Below are 16859 nucleotides of genomic sequence, written 5' to 3' on the forward strand. Positions count from 1 at the left end.
GCAAATAAATAAATAAATAGAAGTCATGACAGTTTGGATAATTTCCTTCTCTTAACTGTGTGATGCTTGAGAATTGTTTTAAAAGAAGGAAACTGTCGCCTGTGACAGTCTGGATGATGATGAAGAGCAGGAGATTAAGTTAAATAAACGATGCACCAAAATACAAATTCTGCATGATCATATGTGGAACCTAAAAGCTGTGAAATCTTGGAGCAGAGTGTATAGGGGGTTACCAGAGGCTGGTGCAGGAGGATGGATCTTGGTGCAGAAAATGGGGAAGATACTTGTCAAATGACACAAAATTACAGTTATGGGTGAGGAATAAGTTCAAAAACTCTATTACACATTATGGTGATAGCAGCTACTAACAATATATTACATGGTTAAAACTGTCAAGACAGTCTGTTTCAAGTGTTCTCACCACAAAACAGTGATAAGCATTTGAAATCATGCATGTTAGTTAACTTGATTCAGCCATTCTAAAAAATAATATATATATATATAGAGAGAGAAATAATGCATCATAAATGTATATCATTTGTCACTTCAAAAACTAAAAAGGCATTCTTTACAGTCATACACTATTTCTTTGAAAAATGTATCTATTTGAAAGATAGAATTACAGAGAGAAAAATCCTCAGTCCACTGTTTTGCTCCACAAATGGCTGCCATGTCAGAGTTCAGCCACAAGGAAGCCAGGAACCTAGAGTTCCATTTGAGTCTCCCATGTCGGTGAAGCATGACAAAGATTTGGGCTGTCTTCCACTGCTTTCTCAGGGCATCAGCAGGGAGCTAGATTGGAAGTGGAACAGCTGGACTTGAACTAGAGTCCATATGGAATGCTGGTTTCGTAGTAGTGGCTTTTTTGCTATACTACAGCGCGGCTTATCACACTCTTTTAAGAAGAGCACTGCTATGTCAGTGCAGCTAGTAGCTTCCATATAATACTGTGGATATCGCTGGTAGAAAAAACAGAGAAGTCAACATGTATAATTTGAAACGTTCTCATAATTTTCCTATGTAATACTAACGCCCAAGAAAATTACGAGATTAACACTGTATAGAATCTAAAATCATACTTCTTTCTCAGCATTTTCTATGTATGTTTACAACAAACATTTTAACTTAATTCTTGTAAACATACATTGTAACTGAGAAGATACATCCTAAAAACTGGCTTTACAGACTCTAGTTCCACATTTATGGAGAGGATCCATATAATAACTTGGCTTTCAGCTCACGATTTCCATATAATCAGTTAACCACAAGATGGCACCACTGAACAATTAGCTTACCTCAAATGATGTCTAGATGTTCAACAATAGTATCATCCCTCTTCAGAATCTGTGTTAATCACATGTAATGAATGGAGTACAGAAGAGAAAAATAGTCACTTGCTAGTGGAAAAAACTGCTGGATATTATGTTAACCAAGTGATTAAGGTTAAGACCATAGCTCATTCAGGATGATATAATACAAAGGGTGCTTTACCTCTGAAAGATTATTTCCTGAAACCCACAACCTCAGAATGAGCATAGTAAAATATCAGCCTGGCCAAAATTCAAAGACAATTCACAAAATACCTGGCCAGGGCTGTTAAAAGTGGCACAGTCATGGAAAACTGGAAATGAGCCATCACAGGTTGGCAGAATCTAAGGAGACATGACAACTTAAGTGGAACATGGAATCTAGGTTTGGGTCCTAGAAAAGGGTATGTGAGTGGGAAAAAAAAACGAGGGAAAATCAGAATGAAGTACATAATTCAGTTGAGAATGTTGTGCTGATACTATTTGTTTCTCAGTTTTGACCATTGGGTCATAGCCAAGTAATTTAGTGTTAACATTAGAAGCTGCATGAAGGACACATTCATTCAGTAAATGTCTGTACTATCTTTGGAACTACTTTCTAAGAATAAAGTTATTGCAAAGCCAAGTTTTAGAAAGTCAAGGTTCAGGGACAACTCTGAAATTGTTTCTTAGTAGAAACTTTCCATTATTTGTTATCTTATGTACCAGATTTCTGCAAAAGCTTATGTAAGAGTGTGGTGTATTAATACAGTGCATGGTTCTAAGACCTCGGCTTTGCTATCTGCACACACAGTGAATATGTATTCAAATTGCACCTGAGGATATATTGTTAGAAAAAATAATTCTTTGTAATTTTCAAAAGAGACTGCATCACAGATAATGAGGGTAGAAGTGTGCTGAAATTTTCCTGTTCTGTCACCATGGATAGCATTTTAAATGACATTCAGTTATCTCATTAATGTGTGACATGATTATGATGGTGGTAGATTTAAGGTATTAAATTTTTGTGTTTCAATTTTAATCAAATCAGATTATATGTGGCTAACATCTTTGCTAGCATGCCAAGCACTTTGTATAGCTTAGTAATTTGTTCCATCAATAACTTCAGAAGCCAAAGAAGGAAACATTGTAAGTACTGTAAGTGGTATGTGAGAAGCGTTTTCCAAAATTCTGTGTTTGTGTATACAGATGTCACAAAATTTAACCAGAAACTGTTTGTATGAACAATTAGGAAAAATGGCTTCTAAGACATAAGACTGTGTAAAAATATTAACACATAATCTTCCCAGAGTGGCAAATAAATTTTGAGGATCTGCAGCATATTTAGTCATTTTTTATAAACTCAGTTTATAAATATTTTTAACTCTCCATGAAAATATTATCCCACTCTGTCAACAAAAGCTGCCCAAATTAAGACAAGTGATAGAACATAACAGAAGCCCATGCTCATTTCAAAATTTCTAAAACATAACTCAGGCTAAAGAAGTTGCAAAGGAGTGGTCATTTGGTAGTGCAGCTAGCTAAGCTGCTGCTTGTGACACCAACATTCCATTCCACAGTGGTGCTTCAAAATTCAGCTGCTCTGCTTAGAACCCAGCTCCTTGCTAATCCACGTGGAAAACAGCAGAGAATGTTCCATGTACTGGGACTCCAGCTTATCCATGTGGGAGACCCGGATGTAGTTACTGGCTCCTGGCTTAAGCCTGCCCTGGCACTGGCCAACTCTAGCTATCTGGAGAGTGAATCAGTATGTGGATGATCTATGTATCTGTTTCTGACTGTTGCTGCTCTAGCTGATAGATAGATAGATAGATACATAGATAGATAGATAGATAGATAGATAGATAGATAGATAGATTGATTTAAAATCCGATTTGCAAAGGAATTGGTTACTTTCTGAGGAAGCTTGTTCCTAGAATCTGATGCTGTTGCTTTGTGGATTGATAGAAAACTGTTTCCTGTCCATTTCTTATGTAACCCTGATTCTGCCTTTGGCATTTTCCTCCAAGATATTAGGTTTTTAAACAGAAAAGTCTTGATTGTGGTACTTACTCTTTCCCAATCAATAACCTGTAATTTGATTTTTTGAGTGAAATAGTTGGAGTCTCTTTAAAATGTCAACTTCATATTTAGTTCTCTATAGAAACCATATTATATTGTCTGTATTTAACAAATATTTCATAATATACTACATGTTTGACTTAATTTAGTATTTTTGCCCTTCTCTTGCTAGCAGGATTATCTAGGAAGTGCTTGATGTTTATCTGTCCTGTATTTCAGGGACTTCATGAGAAGACTGGTGTATTTACAGCTGTTAAAGTGATGAACGCTCGTAAGGTAGTATATCCTTGATGTATTCTTCCCCTAAAGGACTGTGCCGTTGAATTTCAACCGCTAGGAAAATATTGTAGTTGTACTATCATTTAATATTTATTTGTAAATATTTGTAAATGCTGGTTTTTATAAATATTAATATTTAATATAATTGCATTAATCTATATTTATAATTGTAATTTACACCTATTAATTTACTATGCTTCACTCATACAGAAAGAATGAGGAAATATCAGCATTCCTTTCTATTTCTAGTTGATATTGTTTGGGGTAGCAAAGAAAAGATTTTCACTGCTATAATGTTAATCCTGTTGTGTCATATATCTCTCCCGCTCTATGGATCCCTACTGAAAATTGAACCCATTGCATTTTCAGTGACAGGTAGAAGAAAAGAACTTGTCGGAGATGCACATTTTTGTGTACTTTTTGACAGATATGTAAAAGACAGTTTAATTGGCATTGCTCCTGCAAACATTCATAAGGTCGTGTCAAAATTCATCACATATCGTCAGGAAATTTGCTAAGCACTGATTTCTGTCCTCTTCCGTTAGCATGGATACCTGAGTTTCTCCAGATAATATTAGCATGGAGGTAGCAAAGGTCATTTTTTTTCACTTCATTTACCCTAAGGAAAATTTATATTTGAAAAACTATCCAGATTTATTGAACCGTTGTGAATGCCATAAACTGTTCTTTTCCAATTTGTGCAAGAAGTGAATTGCTAAAATAAAAAAGCTATATGTTTTGTTTTTACCAGTAAATGTCAAATGTTGCAAAGTAATGTGAATTTCAGGGGTTTTGAGGTTTTGCGTATTTATTTTGCTTTATAAGCCATGGCTTCCAAATAATCAAGTGTGTATTTTTTGAGTGAAGACCTCTAAAATGCTCATTTGCTTGTTTTGACTTGGTCTTGAATCATCTGTGATATAAATTTCAGATACTTAGACTTTCGAAATATTAAAAATCACATGGCTAGTGTTGCTACCTGGTTTTGAAAGAGGGAAATAGAACTTTGCTGACATCAAATTGAAACTTTCCCGTTAATATGGCAGTTAATGCTATCATCGTGAAACTGATTCCCATCATCTCCATATAATAAAAATGATTTTTTTCGATTCAAAATTTTTAGTGAACACTTGAGATGAATAACCTTATCTTACTCTTCCATTTAGTATTAAAGGAGCACAAAATACTTAAGCAGAAATCATTTTCAGAGTCTAGTAACGGTTTCTGCTTGGTTTTGCAGACTCCTCTACCTGAAATAGGAAAACGAGTGAGAGTGAATAAATACCAGAAGTCTGTTGGGTGGAGATACAGCGTGAGTACAAAAAGTTCTCATTAGCACTCATGTAGTTCTTCCCTTTCGTTTTTTACTTTAATTTTATCCATGTGCATGCTATCATTAACTATAGCAGGCTGCCACTAAAATGTTCTTGTTTGGAAGTGATAACACATTCACGTAGATTGAGTCATCATCTTTGAATTCTGGCATATGTCAGAGAGCATGACTAAGAAATGGTCCTATAAACAGGAAGGCATTGCCTACAGACAAGAGATTGAGTGTATCTGCAGATCATAGATCCCTGTAGCTGGATAGCAGCAAAAGAGGGGGTGGAGTATCAAGACGAAATTTTGCCTGAAGTTAGCCTTGGTGAGAGCCTTGCTCCTTTCTTTGTACATGGTGTTCTGGGCAGAATGACTTTTCACTCATTATAATTCCAACAAGCTTTGTGTGCAAGCCAAATGAGGACTTCCTGAGTCTAAAAACTGTATCAGCAATAAAAGACAGAAACCAAACAGGAGGCTAGTCAGCCTAAAAGCCTTCAAACATTTGCAGTCTGTACCTGAACCCTTGAAGGAGTGGAGGTAATTTCTCCTTCCAGTGCTTGGAGAGTACCATACAAAGTAACTTTTCTGATCCCAGTCATTTACTGGCCCTCAGACAGATTTTTTCCCCCTTTTCAAGTAAATGTTATTAATGTGATCGTTCATTTACATGGGCCTAAAAGCAAAATTTCTGCTCTCATCCATGTAATTCATAGATACATTTTTCTGCATTCTCCCCTTTCAAGTATATGAAATTCAAATAGTTCCCTCGCCTTAGAAATAACACTTTCCATTAGCACAATCACATTGAGAAATGTTCTAGCCATATTAGAAGAAAATATTGCTAAAGAGCTTAATGTTTCATCTATTAAGTACAAGGCTTCTCTTTTGTTTATAAAGTATCTTGTGAGAGGGCCCGGCGGCGTGGCCTAGCGGCTGAAGTCCTCACCTTGAACGCCCCGGGATCCCATATGGGCGCCGGTTCTAATCCCGGCAGCTCCACTTCCCATCCAGCTCCCTGCTTGTGGCCTGGGAAATCAGTTGAGGACGGCCCAATGCATTGGGACCCTGCACCCATGTGGGAGACCCAGAGGAGGTTCCTGGTTCCCGGCTTTGGATCGGCACAGCACCGGCCGGTTGTGGCTCACTTGGGTAGTGAATCATCGGACGGAGGATCTTCCTCTCTGTCTCTCCTCCTCTCTGTATATCTGACTTTGTAATAAAATAAATAAATCTTAAAAAAAAAAGTATCTTGTGAGACAAAGTATATGCAAAAGAAGTAGCTGTAACAGGAAATATGTTTTGTAAACTGAGAAAGGGAGCATCAGATGATTGCATCTTCTATCAGTGCCAGCGCCAGTTCAAGTCTCTGCCTTCAGTCCAACTCCCTACTCATATGCCTGGGAACTCAGCTTGCACCCCTGTACTGCATGTGAGATCCCTGGATGAAGTTTCTGGCTCCCAGATTTGGCCTGGCCCACCTCCAGCTCTTGTGGCCTATTTGGGGAATGAACTGGCAGATGGAAGATCTCTCTCTCTCTCTCTCTTTCTCTCTCTGTCTCTCAGGCTAGTCTGTCAGTCAGATAAATAAAATAAATCGGTTTTTCAAAGAAGCTACTAAAGGCCAGAAGGTAAGGCATTAAAAAAATAGTTATCTGATAAATTTTGGTTTGCTAACTATTTCTATTGCTAAGTAAAATGCCCATAAAAATCTTCTGCAACACTCTCTTTGGTGTTTGGTGTTATTTAACAGTGAAAAAGATTTTTGATTCTAGAATTGGGTAGAATTACAAGGGAAGTTCTGGCATCCTGGAGCCGCCTCTTCACAAAAAGCAGAATATTCAGGCCAGTCTGGGATCAACTGGCTCTGAGCCAGGGAATGCTGTAGCATCATATTACTGGGAGATCTGGAGAAGTTTTAAATTACCAGCTTAGCCTGATGGATACAGTGTACTTATGTGTTTTTTACAAGCTTAACTTCCAGTTAATTCAGAGTGGCAAACATGCTCACAGTTTTCAAACACATTTGAATATCTATTTGTTTTGGGGGGAGTTTCTGTTTATGTAGAAAACCTACTCTGAGAAGATTTTTGTAGCCAGAGACTGATTTCTGTGATCATATAGGACAGTAAGTAAAATAGCTGCTAGCTGATCAGCCAAGTAGCATCTTTGAATCATCTTAAATCTTTTGGGATTAAAAACTGTGTAACTTGCTACAGAACTCTGAGATGTTAGAAGTTCAAAGAAAGAGCAATGATGTAGAAGTCCAGAAACATGAGTTCAAATTCCCAAGTGTGTGACTAAATAGACTTACCTCTGTAGGCATCAGTTTCCTCATATGCAAAGTAATAGTACAAATACGATGGTACAGATAGTATATAGTTAACCAGGGCCTTGACATTCTGTTCTTTTTCTTTCTTGGAGGCACAAATTTTATAATTAAGAAAAAAAAAAGGAATTCCCTTGAACATGAATTTAATCAATAGTTTAAATCAGCTTTGCCGCTTCTTTGTTACCTGTTGCTTGTATTCTTAACATAACACCATCACTGCATTCCTGTTTATTATTGTATTTATAAGTTAATGTTCCTCTTTGCAGAACCTTGGCTCTTAATAGAAACTGTGAGCACCCAGCTAGTCCCTGTTATTTATTTCTGTAAGGTACCAGATATTAATATTTTAAAGGAAGGCTGTCTCACAAGGGAAATAGAAGTTGAAGGATCTTCCATGACAAGGATCAAAATCCACAAGACTGACTTTTACCTTTTTATGAAACAGGTCACAGAAACATGAAAGCTATCAACTGGACTTCCTTGGGAAGCCGAGATGAGCCTGGAACTGAAACTTCCATGTGATTCTCATGCTACAAATTAATTGTTTTGTCTATTTCTTTTTTAAATAATAAATAGACAAAATCTGCTATTGAAATTTCCAACTGGACAAATCGTGCTCCAGACCTTCCCCCAATAAGACAAACAGGTGTTTAGATTTATTTTCTAGTAGTTAAATATTTATGGGTAAATCCACTGGAAAATCATAGGAAAATGCCAAAGAATGTTCTGCAGCTGCCAACCATCCCTCTGAGCTTTCAAACTTTTTTTTTTACAATACATGTTATAAATCTTGATATTTGGGGAAAGAAAAGCTAACTTACAAGCAAAAATAAAATCAACTTGGAGACACCACAGAGTCTCATGTATCACTTGATTCTTACTTCGTTAAGTATTTTTACAGCCCAGCCACAAAATAGCTAAATATAAAAAGTAATGGCCCATTTTTCCTGCCAGATCATGGAGAATATGCTAAGGAAGGTGATAACTGAGTAGATACTCGTTTCAAGAAAGAGACTTCTTTTCTTGGGTCATTAAATTGGAATAGTTGAGGAAAAATGCTGAGGAGAACTGGAAATACTTGGAGTTAACTCCTTAACTGCTTTTTATGTGAATTGACCATTTCCTAATTCAAAGCACAAAAGTTATCTCTAGGTTTCAGAACACAGAATGCTTGTATTTAAAAAAAATCAGATTCTACAAATATATTACACTTTAAATGAGTATTTCTGAAATGTACATAAAAATCAGACTTGTATAGGTAAGAGATTCTTATTATTTACAAAAAAGTAAAATCAAGTGCTAATAGATTCTTATTATTTACAAATAGCAAAATTGAGGGCTAATAGGCATTTAAGAAGTGGTATTAAATCTGTTTTCCAAATGTAGAATCTTCCTGAGCCATCTCACATCACCTTGATCACTAGGTATCATTTCCTATTCGTAATTGGTAATGCCATCTCTATATATCCTGTATGTGAGATTTTTCTTCTATTATTTATTTGAAAAATAGAGTGAAAACAGAGCCAGAAAGAAAGGGAGAAAGAGCTTCCATCAGCCACTGCATTGGTTCACTCCTGAAATGGCCACAGGAGTCAGGGTTGAGCCAGGCTGAAGCCAGGTCTCCATTATGAGTGGTAAGGATTCCAGGCACGTGAGTCATCTATTGCTTATTAGCAAAGAGCTAGCTTAGAAACACAGTAGCTGTACCCAGCACTGTGGCCTTGCTTCTGAAATCCTCACCTTGCATGCAATCAGGATCCCATATGGGTGCTGATTCTAATACCAGCAGCCTGGCTTCCTATCCAGCTTCCTGCTTGTGGCCTCAACAAGCAGTTGAATATGGCCCAAAGCCTTGGGATTCTGCACCCATATGAGAGACCCGAAAGAGGCTCCAGGGTCCTGGCTTCAGATCGAATCAGCTCCGGCTGTTGCGGTCACTTGGGGAGTGAATCAGTGAACGGAAGTTCTTCCTCTCTGTCTCTCCTCTTCTCTTTATTTCTGACTTTCTAATAAAAATAAATAAATCTTTTAATAAAAAAAAACACAGTAGCTGAGATTTGAGCTAGCACTCCAATGTGGGATACGATTGTAGTTTATACTGAAAACTAGAGAGAGGCGTTTAGTTCTGATAAGACTAATTCAAACAAGAAGTCAAGTCACAAAGATACTTCGCCATATAATTTTGATTTTGTAGTCTTTTTCTTCCAAGTATTTCAAAGAACCCTATGTATATTATCCCACAGAGAAAGGTAATGGCTGCCATCCTCCTCCCTAGAATTTTTTTTTAAAGTAAATGAAACTTGAGAAGATTAAATGAACTTCCTTATTGATGGTAAAACCTAGCTTCTCTAGTGCACAGGGTGAGGGCTCTTTTCTGATTAACATTCATGCTGTCTTCTGCCAGAGCTCTCTCTTGAAACCCTATTTCTACCTCAGTGATCTCATCCAGATGGCTTCAATGATCTCAAAAACTTCTTTAAGTCCAACCCGTTCTCTGAGTGTCAGACCTATATTTCCATTCTGTACAATCTTATGCATCCTTAAAAATATGAGTTGTTTACTGATATAGAAACATGTGCCTTATATATTAATTAAAGCATAAAAATTGAAAAATAAAATAATGTGAGATTGTTAAAAACTAAGTGTCATATGTATGTTGATGATCTCTTCAGCCATTTATCTCTTTCATCCTTCTGATGAATTAGCATAAATAGATTACTAAAAGGATAAACACTGAACTGTTAAATGTTGGGGGAAACTTTTCAGTGAAGATGGACTACCTACATATTTCACTACACACACACACACACACACACAATCCATATGAATGACTGTAGTGACAGGAAAATACATTATATTAAATATTGCTTCTTATAATTCCAATGCAAATTAATCAAATGCCTCTAAATGTGGTCAATCACAAGCTAATCAAGACTGTGTGGTACTGGTTATCCACATGCAAAAGAATAAATTTGGGCCTCTCCCCTCTATGCAAAAGTTAATGCAAGAAAAAGGTTAAAGTCCTAAATATAACAGCCAAAGACTATAAAATTCTTAGAAGAAAGCACAACGATAAGGGGGGACGGTTGACATAGCAGTTAAGATGCCACTTGGGATGTGTGCATCCCATGTCAGAGTGCATAGGTTTGAATCTCCCATCTGTTTAGGATTCTGATTCCTTGCTAACGGGCCAAGCAAGCAACAGCAACCAAGGCCTGCAACCTATGGGGGACACCTGCGTTGAGTTCTTTACTTTTGGCTGATGCAACGCAGCTCTGGCTGTTGCAGGCATTTAAGGGAGGAAAGGAACAGATGGAACATGTTCTTTCTCTTTCCCTCCTTTCTTCCTTCCCAAATAAAAGCAAATAGTTAAAAAGACATAAGGGTAAATCTTCACGACCTTAGATTTGGCAATGAATTCTTAGATATGAAACCAAAAATACAACCAACAATAAAAAGAAACTTATGAATTGAATTTCATTAAAATTAAACAAACTTTTATGCCTCAAAGAGCACTATCAGGAAAGTAAAAAGACAATTCACAGTTTAGGAGAAATTACTTGCTAATTGTCTATAATATATGAAGAGTTCTTATAACTCAATAATAAAAACAACCCCATTTTAATTAAAATAAAGGAGTTTTTAGTAGACATTTTCAGAGCAGATGCAAAGAGCAGTAGCATGTGAAAGGATGCTCATCTGAGAGTATGAAAATATTGGAACTCTCAAACGTGGCTGTTAGGAGTGGAAGATGATGCAGCCACTGTAGAAAGTGTTTTCTCATTTTGTCAAAATGTTAAGGGTGGAATCACAATTTAATCTACCAATTTCACTCCTGCTTATATCCCCAAGTGAAAACATATATAAAAGGGAAAACTTGATATGAATGCTCATAGAAATATTATTCGTAATTGGTAAATGCTGCCACATGTTGCAACATGGATGAAACTTCAAAAGAGTTACTCATACAATATTAAAAATGTTGTGATTTCATTTATATAAAATATTCAGACAAATTGATAGTTTAGCAGTTGCCTAGAGTGAGGGTGTGTATGGCAGAATTGTGTGTGTGGTTATAGAATTTCATTTTGGAATGATAAAGATATACCCAAATTAACTGCTGTAATGAAGCCATAATTGTAAATATATAAAAATATTAACTTTTATACTTTATATATGTAAATTATATGTGAGTTATATTTCAATAAAATTATCACAGAACAGGCAAAAGTATAACAACTTCATTCAGTAAAAACTATACAGTGGTCGGTGCTTCTGGTCCAGGGACTACACTTAGAGAACCACTGAATTTAAAAATTTTTCAGTGTACCCTTTCTCCTTCCAAAATTCCCAGTTAATCTCTCATTTCAATTCACTAACACTTCTAGTTGAGATTTTTACTATAAATTGCTATGGGATGCAATGAGTTGCTATGGGATTCGCCTTTGTTGAGAAACTGCAGTTTATGGATGCACATTGATTAAATTGCATGGCTTAGGAGTTTTGCTGTTGGTTCTTATTTCATAGGATGAAGAAGAGGACCTCAGGACTGAGCTCAACCTTCTGAGGAAGTACTCTTTTCACAAAAACATTGTGTCCTTCTATGGTGCGTTTTTCAAGCTGAGTCCACCTGGCCAGAGACATCAACTTTGGGTATGTTTTTAATTTCTCTCACATTATTCCTTAAGAACAAGTCTTAGCCAATGAGATACCTTTATTTGAGCTGAGATGTCTCTGTGGTGCACCTATAGGAAGACTTAAACACACAACCATCCAAGGTATTAGGGTAACGTGTATTCTGATTCCTGGAGAAAAGAGTGATAAAATATGAAAAGTAGCTTATGGGGCTGGCAAGGGGATTATTGGTGGTGGAAAGTAGGACTCATATGAACACTGGTGATGTTTAACTAAATGTTTTCAAACACAACTTTACTGCTTTTTAAATATTTTACTTAGTTAAAGTGAACAAATCTCATGATACAAAATTAGGAACATAGAAGCCTTTCCCATTCTACCTTCCCTCCTGCCCTCATTTCCTGCCCACCTTCCTTCTTGCTTATTTATTTTCCTAATTTTTACGATGCCATATTTTCATTTGATTTTATAATCACAGACTCAACATTCCAATAGGAAATACATCCAACATAACAAGTAAGAAAAAAAAAAAAACTGCTCTTCCTGGGGAGTATATACAAAGGTTGCAAACAATAATCAAATCCCAGGATCTCAATCTCACTCAAAAGATTACTTGTTTTTTTGTTTTCTTTGTTTTTTTTTTTCCCTCTGTGTATTTGTTACCAAACACCAGGGAAAACATAATAGTTGCTTTGTGTAATCACTACTTTCACTAGTGTGGAGACTACCTGATTGTTAAATAATGATTGGATAAGGATCAGTTCTAATTCACACTTGACATCATATGAACGCATTTTAAATGGTTGCAAAGTATCGCACTAAAGTACAAGTATAATTCCTACAAAATGTTTTCTAAATGACTGTCATTTTAGTCATCAGTTGTTAGTTTTTATGTCTGCAGTATCATAAATCCGTGATCAATGAGATAACAATTGCAGAGACTAGCTAGATGCTATGCTACACAAACCACAGTTACCAGAATTTTTGCCTCCCTCCAGTATAGGAGAAATAGCTCCACTTCAAGTATATGAGCTTTGGTCAAGAACTTTGTTTAAAAAAAAAAAAAAAAGGATATGGACCCAATGCTGTAGCCTAGCTGCCTAAGTCCTTCCCTCATGCATCAGGATCCCATACGGGCGCTGGTTCTAATCCCAGCGACCCAGCTTCCCATCCAGCTTCCCTCTTGTGGCCTGGAAAAGCAGATGAATGTGGCCCAAAGCCTTGGAACCCTGCCCCCACATGGGAGACCTGAAAGAGACTCCTGGCTCCTGGCTTCGGATGGGTGCAGCTCCGGCTGTTGCAGCTGCTTGGGTAGAGAATCAATGAACAGAAGATATTCTTTTCTGTCTCTCCTGTTCTCTTTATATCTGACTTTCCAAAAAAAATAAATAAACCTTCTAAAAAAGATTATTTCAAACACATACTGGTTCAGTGTATGCCTAACATCTATACTTGCTGCATTTTCACTTCCACTCCAAGTCACTGATCATATTTTAAACCAATACAGAAACTTTTAAGTATCTTTAAACCTCAGTAAAAGATTGTGTTGCATTTTATATAATAAGCTTTATCAAGTAGGACTGTGGATAATATAGGAAAATATTCAACAAGAGGTTGAATTGAAACAGTGTTTCAAACTTTAGCATGCATCAGAATCTCCTGAAGAGCCTGGTGAAACAGAAGTCTCGGATACAGTAAGTCTGGCATGTGAGTTTAAGAATTTTCGTTGTATTAAGTTCACAAATAATGCTGATGTTTCTAATCTGAGCATCACGTACTGAGAATCACCGAATCTGGAGATCATCATAACTTCATATTCCCCTGAATGTCCAGCAAACATGAATACTCTTCTCGGACAACTCCAGTGGAGATTTTAAGAAATATTTCTATAGGACTTTAACAGTTTGTCTTTTAGTATATGTTTTACCCAGCAAGTGTTTTCCACTTGATAATATAGCAAACTATAAGAAATGTTGCAGCCTGTTTATGGATATATATAATTTAATACTCAATTCATTCATTATATTCATTGGAAAACCTTGTATTTGCTCAGTATTTTACTAGATTCTGGGGCTGTAAAGGTTGGCTAGGTAGTTCTGCCCATAGCCCATTGAAGTTTACAGTCTGTTTGCATACACCAGCATCAATCATATAATCACAAAAATGAATGTGTAATTTGTCAGAAGATAAATAATGTGATTCTCTATGGGTGAATGAAAAAGGGACCTACATTAAATTGGGGAATAAGAAGCTCTTCCTTAAGGAAGTGAAAACTGAAGGGTGAATAGACATTCAGTACCTATGTCATTGGTGGAGATGAGTATTTTCACAGTATCATTCACATGTTCTTGCCCATCAACCAGAAAACCAAAGAGAAAGTAATAACTGAGTAGCTATAAAGTATATTTTCCAGGATCTGTATGCTTATACAGCTAGGAAAATGATTGAGACTGCCTCACATTCCGTTTCTACTGGGGCAATACCAATTCACGTAATACTGACAGGATCTTTGCAAGTCCATCTTAGTTGGATGGGTTTAAATCATTTTTCATTCTTCAGAGTGACCTCCCTTTCTCCCATGACAGCATGGTACATGTTGTTGTACTCAGTGCTGTAAATTCTTTACTCTCCACATGAAAATCAAAGTATCGTTGCTTTGATTTTCTAACTCTTTTCTTATTTTTAGTAAGAATGTCCTCCAATGAAAGGCATGACAGTAAAGCAAACTAACGGGAGTAGCTTTGCGAAAAGTAGAAAAGTAGATCTTAATGTTAGAAAAAGAAAACAAAGGCAAACATTTTGAATATCGTGATTTGGGGTTTCCCTTTTTGTTTCACTGATTGATAATGACAGCTAACTTGCCCACAGTTTTAAAAAGTCACATGTTGTCCTTTTGATAAAGCAGCTTTGACACTAGCAATAATGCAAGAACCTGTAGTAAAAATAAAAAGGTTGCTCTCTATTATAATGGTTGCATTCTTTTTTTCACATTGTTCTGTCCTCTAGTTAGCTAATATAATTGGGAAGGAAATTTACAAGTTTGGCACTTAATTCATTTGTGGAAAAATATATTTTCTGAGAAACTGTGTTTATAATACAATAAAATCTGAATGAAATACTGTCAAAGTTGCTGGGCTTCAGATAGGCTTTCCTTAGCAGTAATCCCAATTGGAAAAAATTCTTCTGCAGAAATGCAATTGACAACTTCCCCCTTGGAGTTGTAGTTTGCCAATATCTTGGGAAAAAAAAATAACCTGGACTGTGAAAATAGAAACAGAACAGCAAAAGCCAAACCTTAGTCTCAAGACTGGAATGCAAATGCGTTTGAAGCCCTTTGTATGCTGTTTCTCTACCCCCAATCAGACTGGTGCTTGGGCTGTCATTTCCCTTCCATGCCAGTCATTATTCAGCCTTCTCTATCCAAACTTCTTTCTAAGGGCATGCGTTCACTGGATTTCTCATAAACTGAATGTCCTTCCCTCTAAGTATGTCCAAGGAGTGTTCAAATGCTACCTACCTTAAGACTTAGCTCGGATCCCACCTCCTGGTTTAATATCCCCAGTATGGTAGCTAGCTTCCTTCCTCCTACAGATCTTTGAATTTTATCCAACTTTTTTCTAATTCCTCTCAGCTTTGGAATCTTCTATAAGACAACTCAGCCCCCCTTCACAGTGAAGAGTACTTACAAATATGAGCCATTTGGAATAAAGCACTTCATAAATTTCAGATCATTACTTTCTAATTCTGGTTTCTTTGCTGACCTCCCTGCAGATGGTGATGGAGTTCTGTGCAGCAGGCTCAGTCACTGATGTAGTGAGGATGACCAGAAATCAGAGTTTAAAAGAAGATTGGATTGCTTATATCTGCCGAGAAATCCTTCAGGTGAGTCTTCATGTAGTCACTCTGCTGTGGTCTTAAGCGAGTCAGGAGTGCTGTATACCACATGTGCTTTGGACTTGCTTGCATCTGATTATTTAAGAATTCTAAACATGCTCTCTGTATAAGGAAACCTAAAATGGCCCGAAAAAAATAACTTTGGAGAAATTAAATCTCCAGGTGTTATCTTTAAATTTTAAGGAAGATGGCAAGAGGAGTGTCTGTGTCATCCCAAGTCAAGGTCTTTAATGATCCTGTCAGAGTCAGACCACGTGTTAAATGGTTCATGGAAAGGACCATTTGGGTTATTGACTATATTCTTATATTTATAGTTCTTTAAAAAGCCTGGTACTATCATCATGATTTAGGATGAATCAAAAGAAGTGAATGTTACACAGAAAGCCCCAGAACTTTGGTAGCCTTGCATACCAATGTGTGCTCTGAACACTTCTCTGCTTGTTCTTTATTTCTAACATACAGGTGAGAACAACAACCTTCTTAATTATAAAATTGAAAATTTTCTTTGTGCTTTAAGTTGTCAGTGTCACCAAGAAAAAAGCTATTAGCAGAACTTAATAGCGTACCTCCTACTGTGTTAGAATGCCCTTTCTCTCATGTAGTTGTATTCACTTGTACTAATAGTATAAATGATTAAGAGTGCCAAGTGGGCTGAATTTACATTCTGGTTCACTGAGTTATTAGCTGTGTGACCTTGAATCAGTTACTTAATTTCTTCAAGTCTCACTTTCCTCATCTAATACTGGATGATATTTATACCTTCCTCAAAGATTTGCTGTGAGGGTTTATTAATTCACTTCATGTAAACCACATAACACAGTGTCTGGGAAAGAACCAGAATTCAATAAATGTTAGCTTTGTGAATTGCTAATTCTGTTATTAATCCCCAGTTAGTATCTGAAGCGATCTCATTGCAGCCTAATACTGCATACCATGTCATGGTGTAGCCAGGTCACGGGTTAGTGGTGAATGGGTTGAAGCCAGCATCATAAGCCAACACAAATTGCAAAAGCTTTAAAATGAATTTCCAT

At 36.6% G+C, this 16859-nt stretch overlaps 1 protein-coding gene across 2 annotated transcripts in view; it reads left to right on the top strand.

Moving 5' to 3' along the window:
* Positions 1-16859, top strand: part of NRK (Nik related kinase) — a 134848-nt gene that overhangs the window by 63079 nt on the left and 54910 nt on the right. For both annotated transcript variants that reach the window (XM_058659018.1, XM_058659019.1), the window contains exons 3-6: positions 3588-3644; positions 4888-4959; positions 11827-11952; positions 15706-15816. In XM_058659018.1, the coding sequence (XP_058515001.1) occupies positions 3588-3644; positions 4888-4959; positions 11827-11952; positions 15706-15816 (366 nt within the window). The remainder of the gene's footprint in view (positions 1-3587; positions 3645-4887; positions 4960-11826; positions 11953-15705; positions 15817-16859) is intronic.

The sequence above is a fragment of the Ochotona princeps genome, chromosome X, assembly GCF_030435755.1.
Source record: "Ochotona princeps isolate mOchPri1 chromosome X, mOchPri1.hap1, whole genome shotgun sequence".
Taxonomy (NCBI): domain Eukaryota; kingdom Metazoa; phylum Chordata; class Mammalia; order Lagomorpha; family Ochotonidae; genus Ochotona; species Ochotona princeps.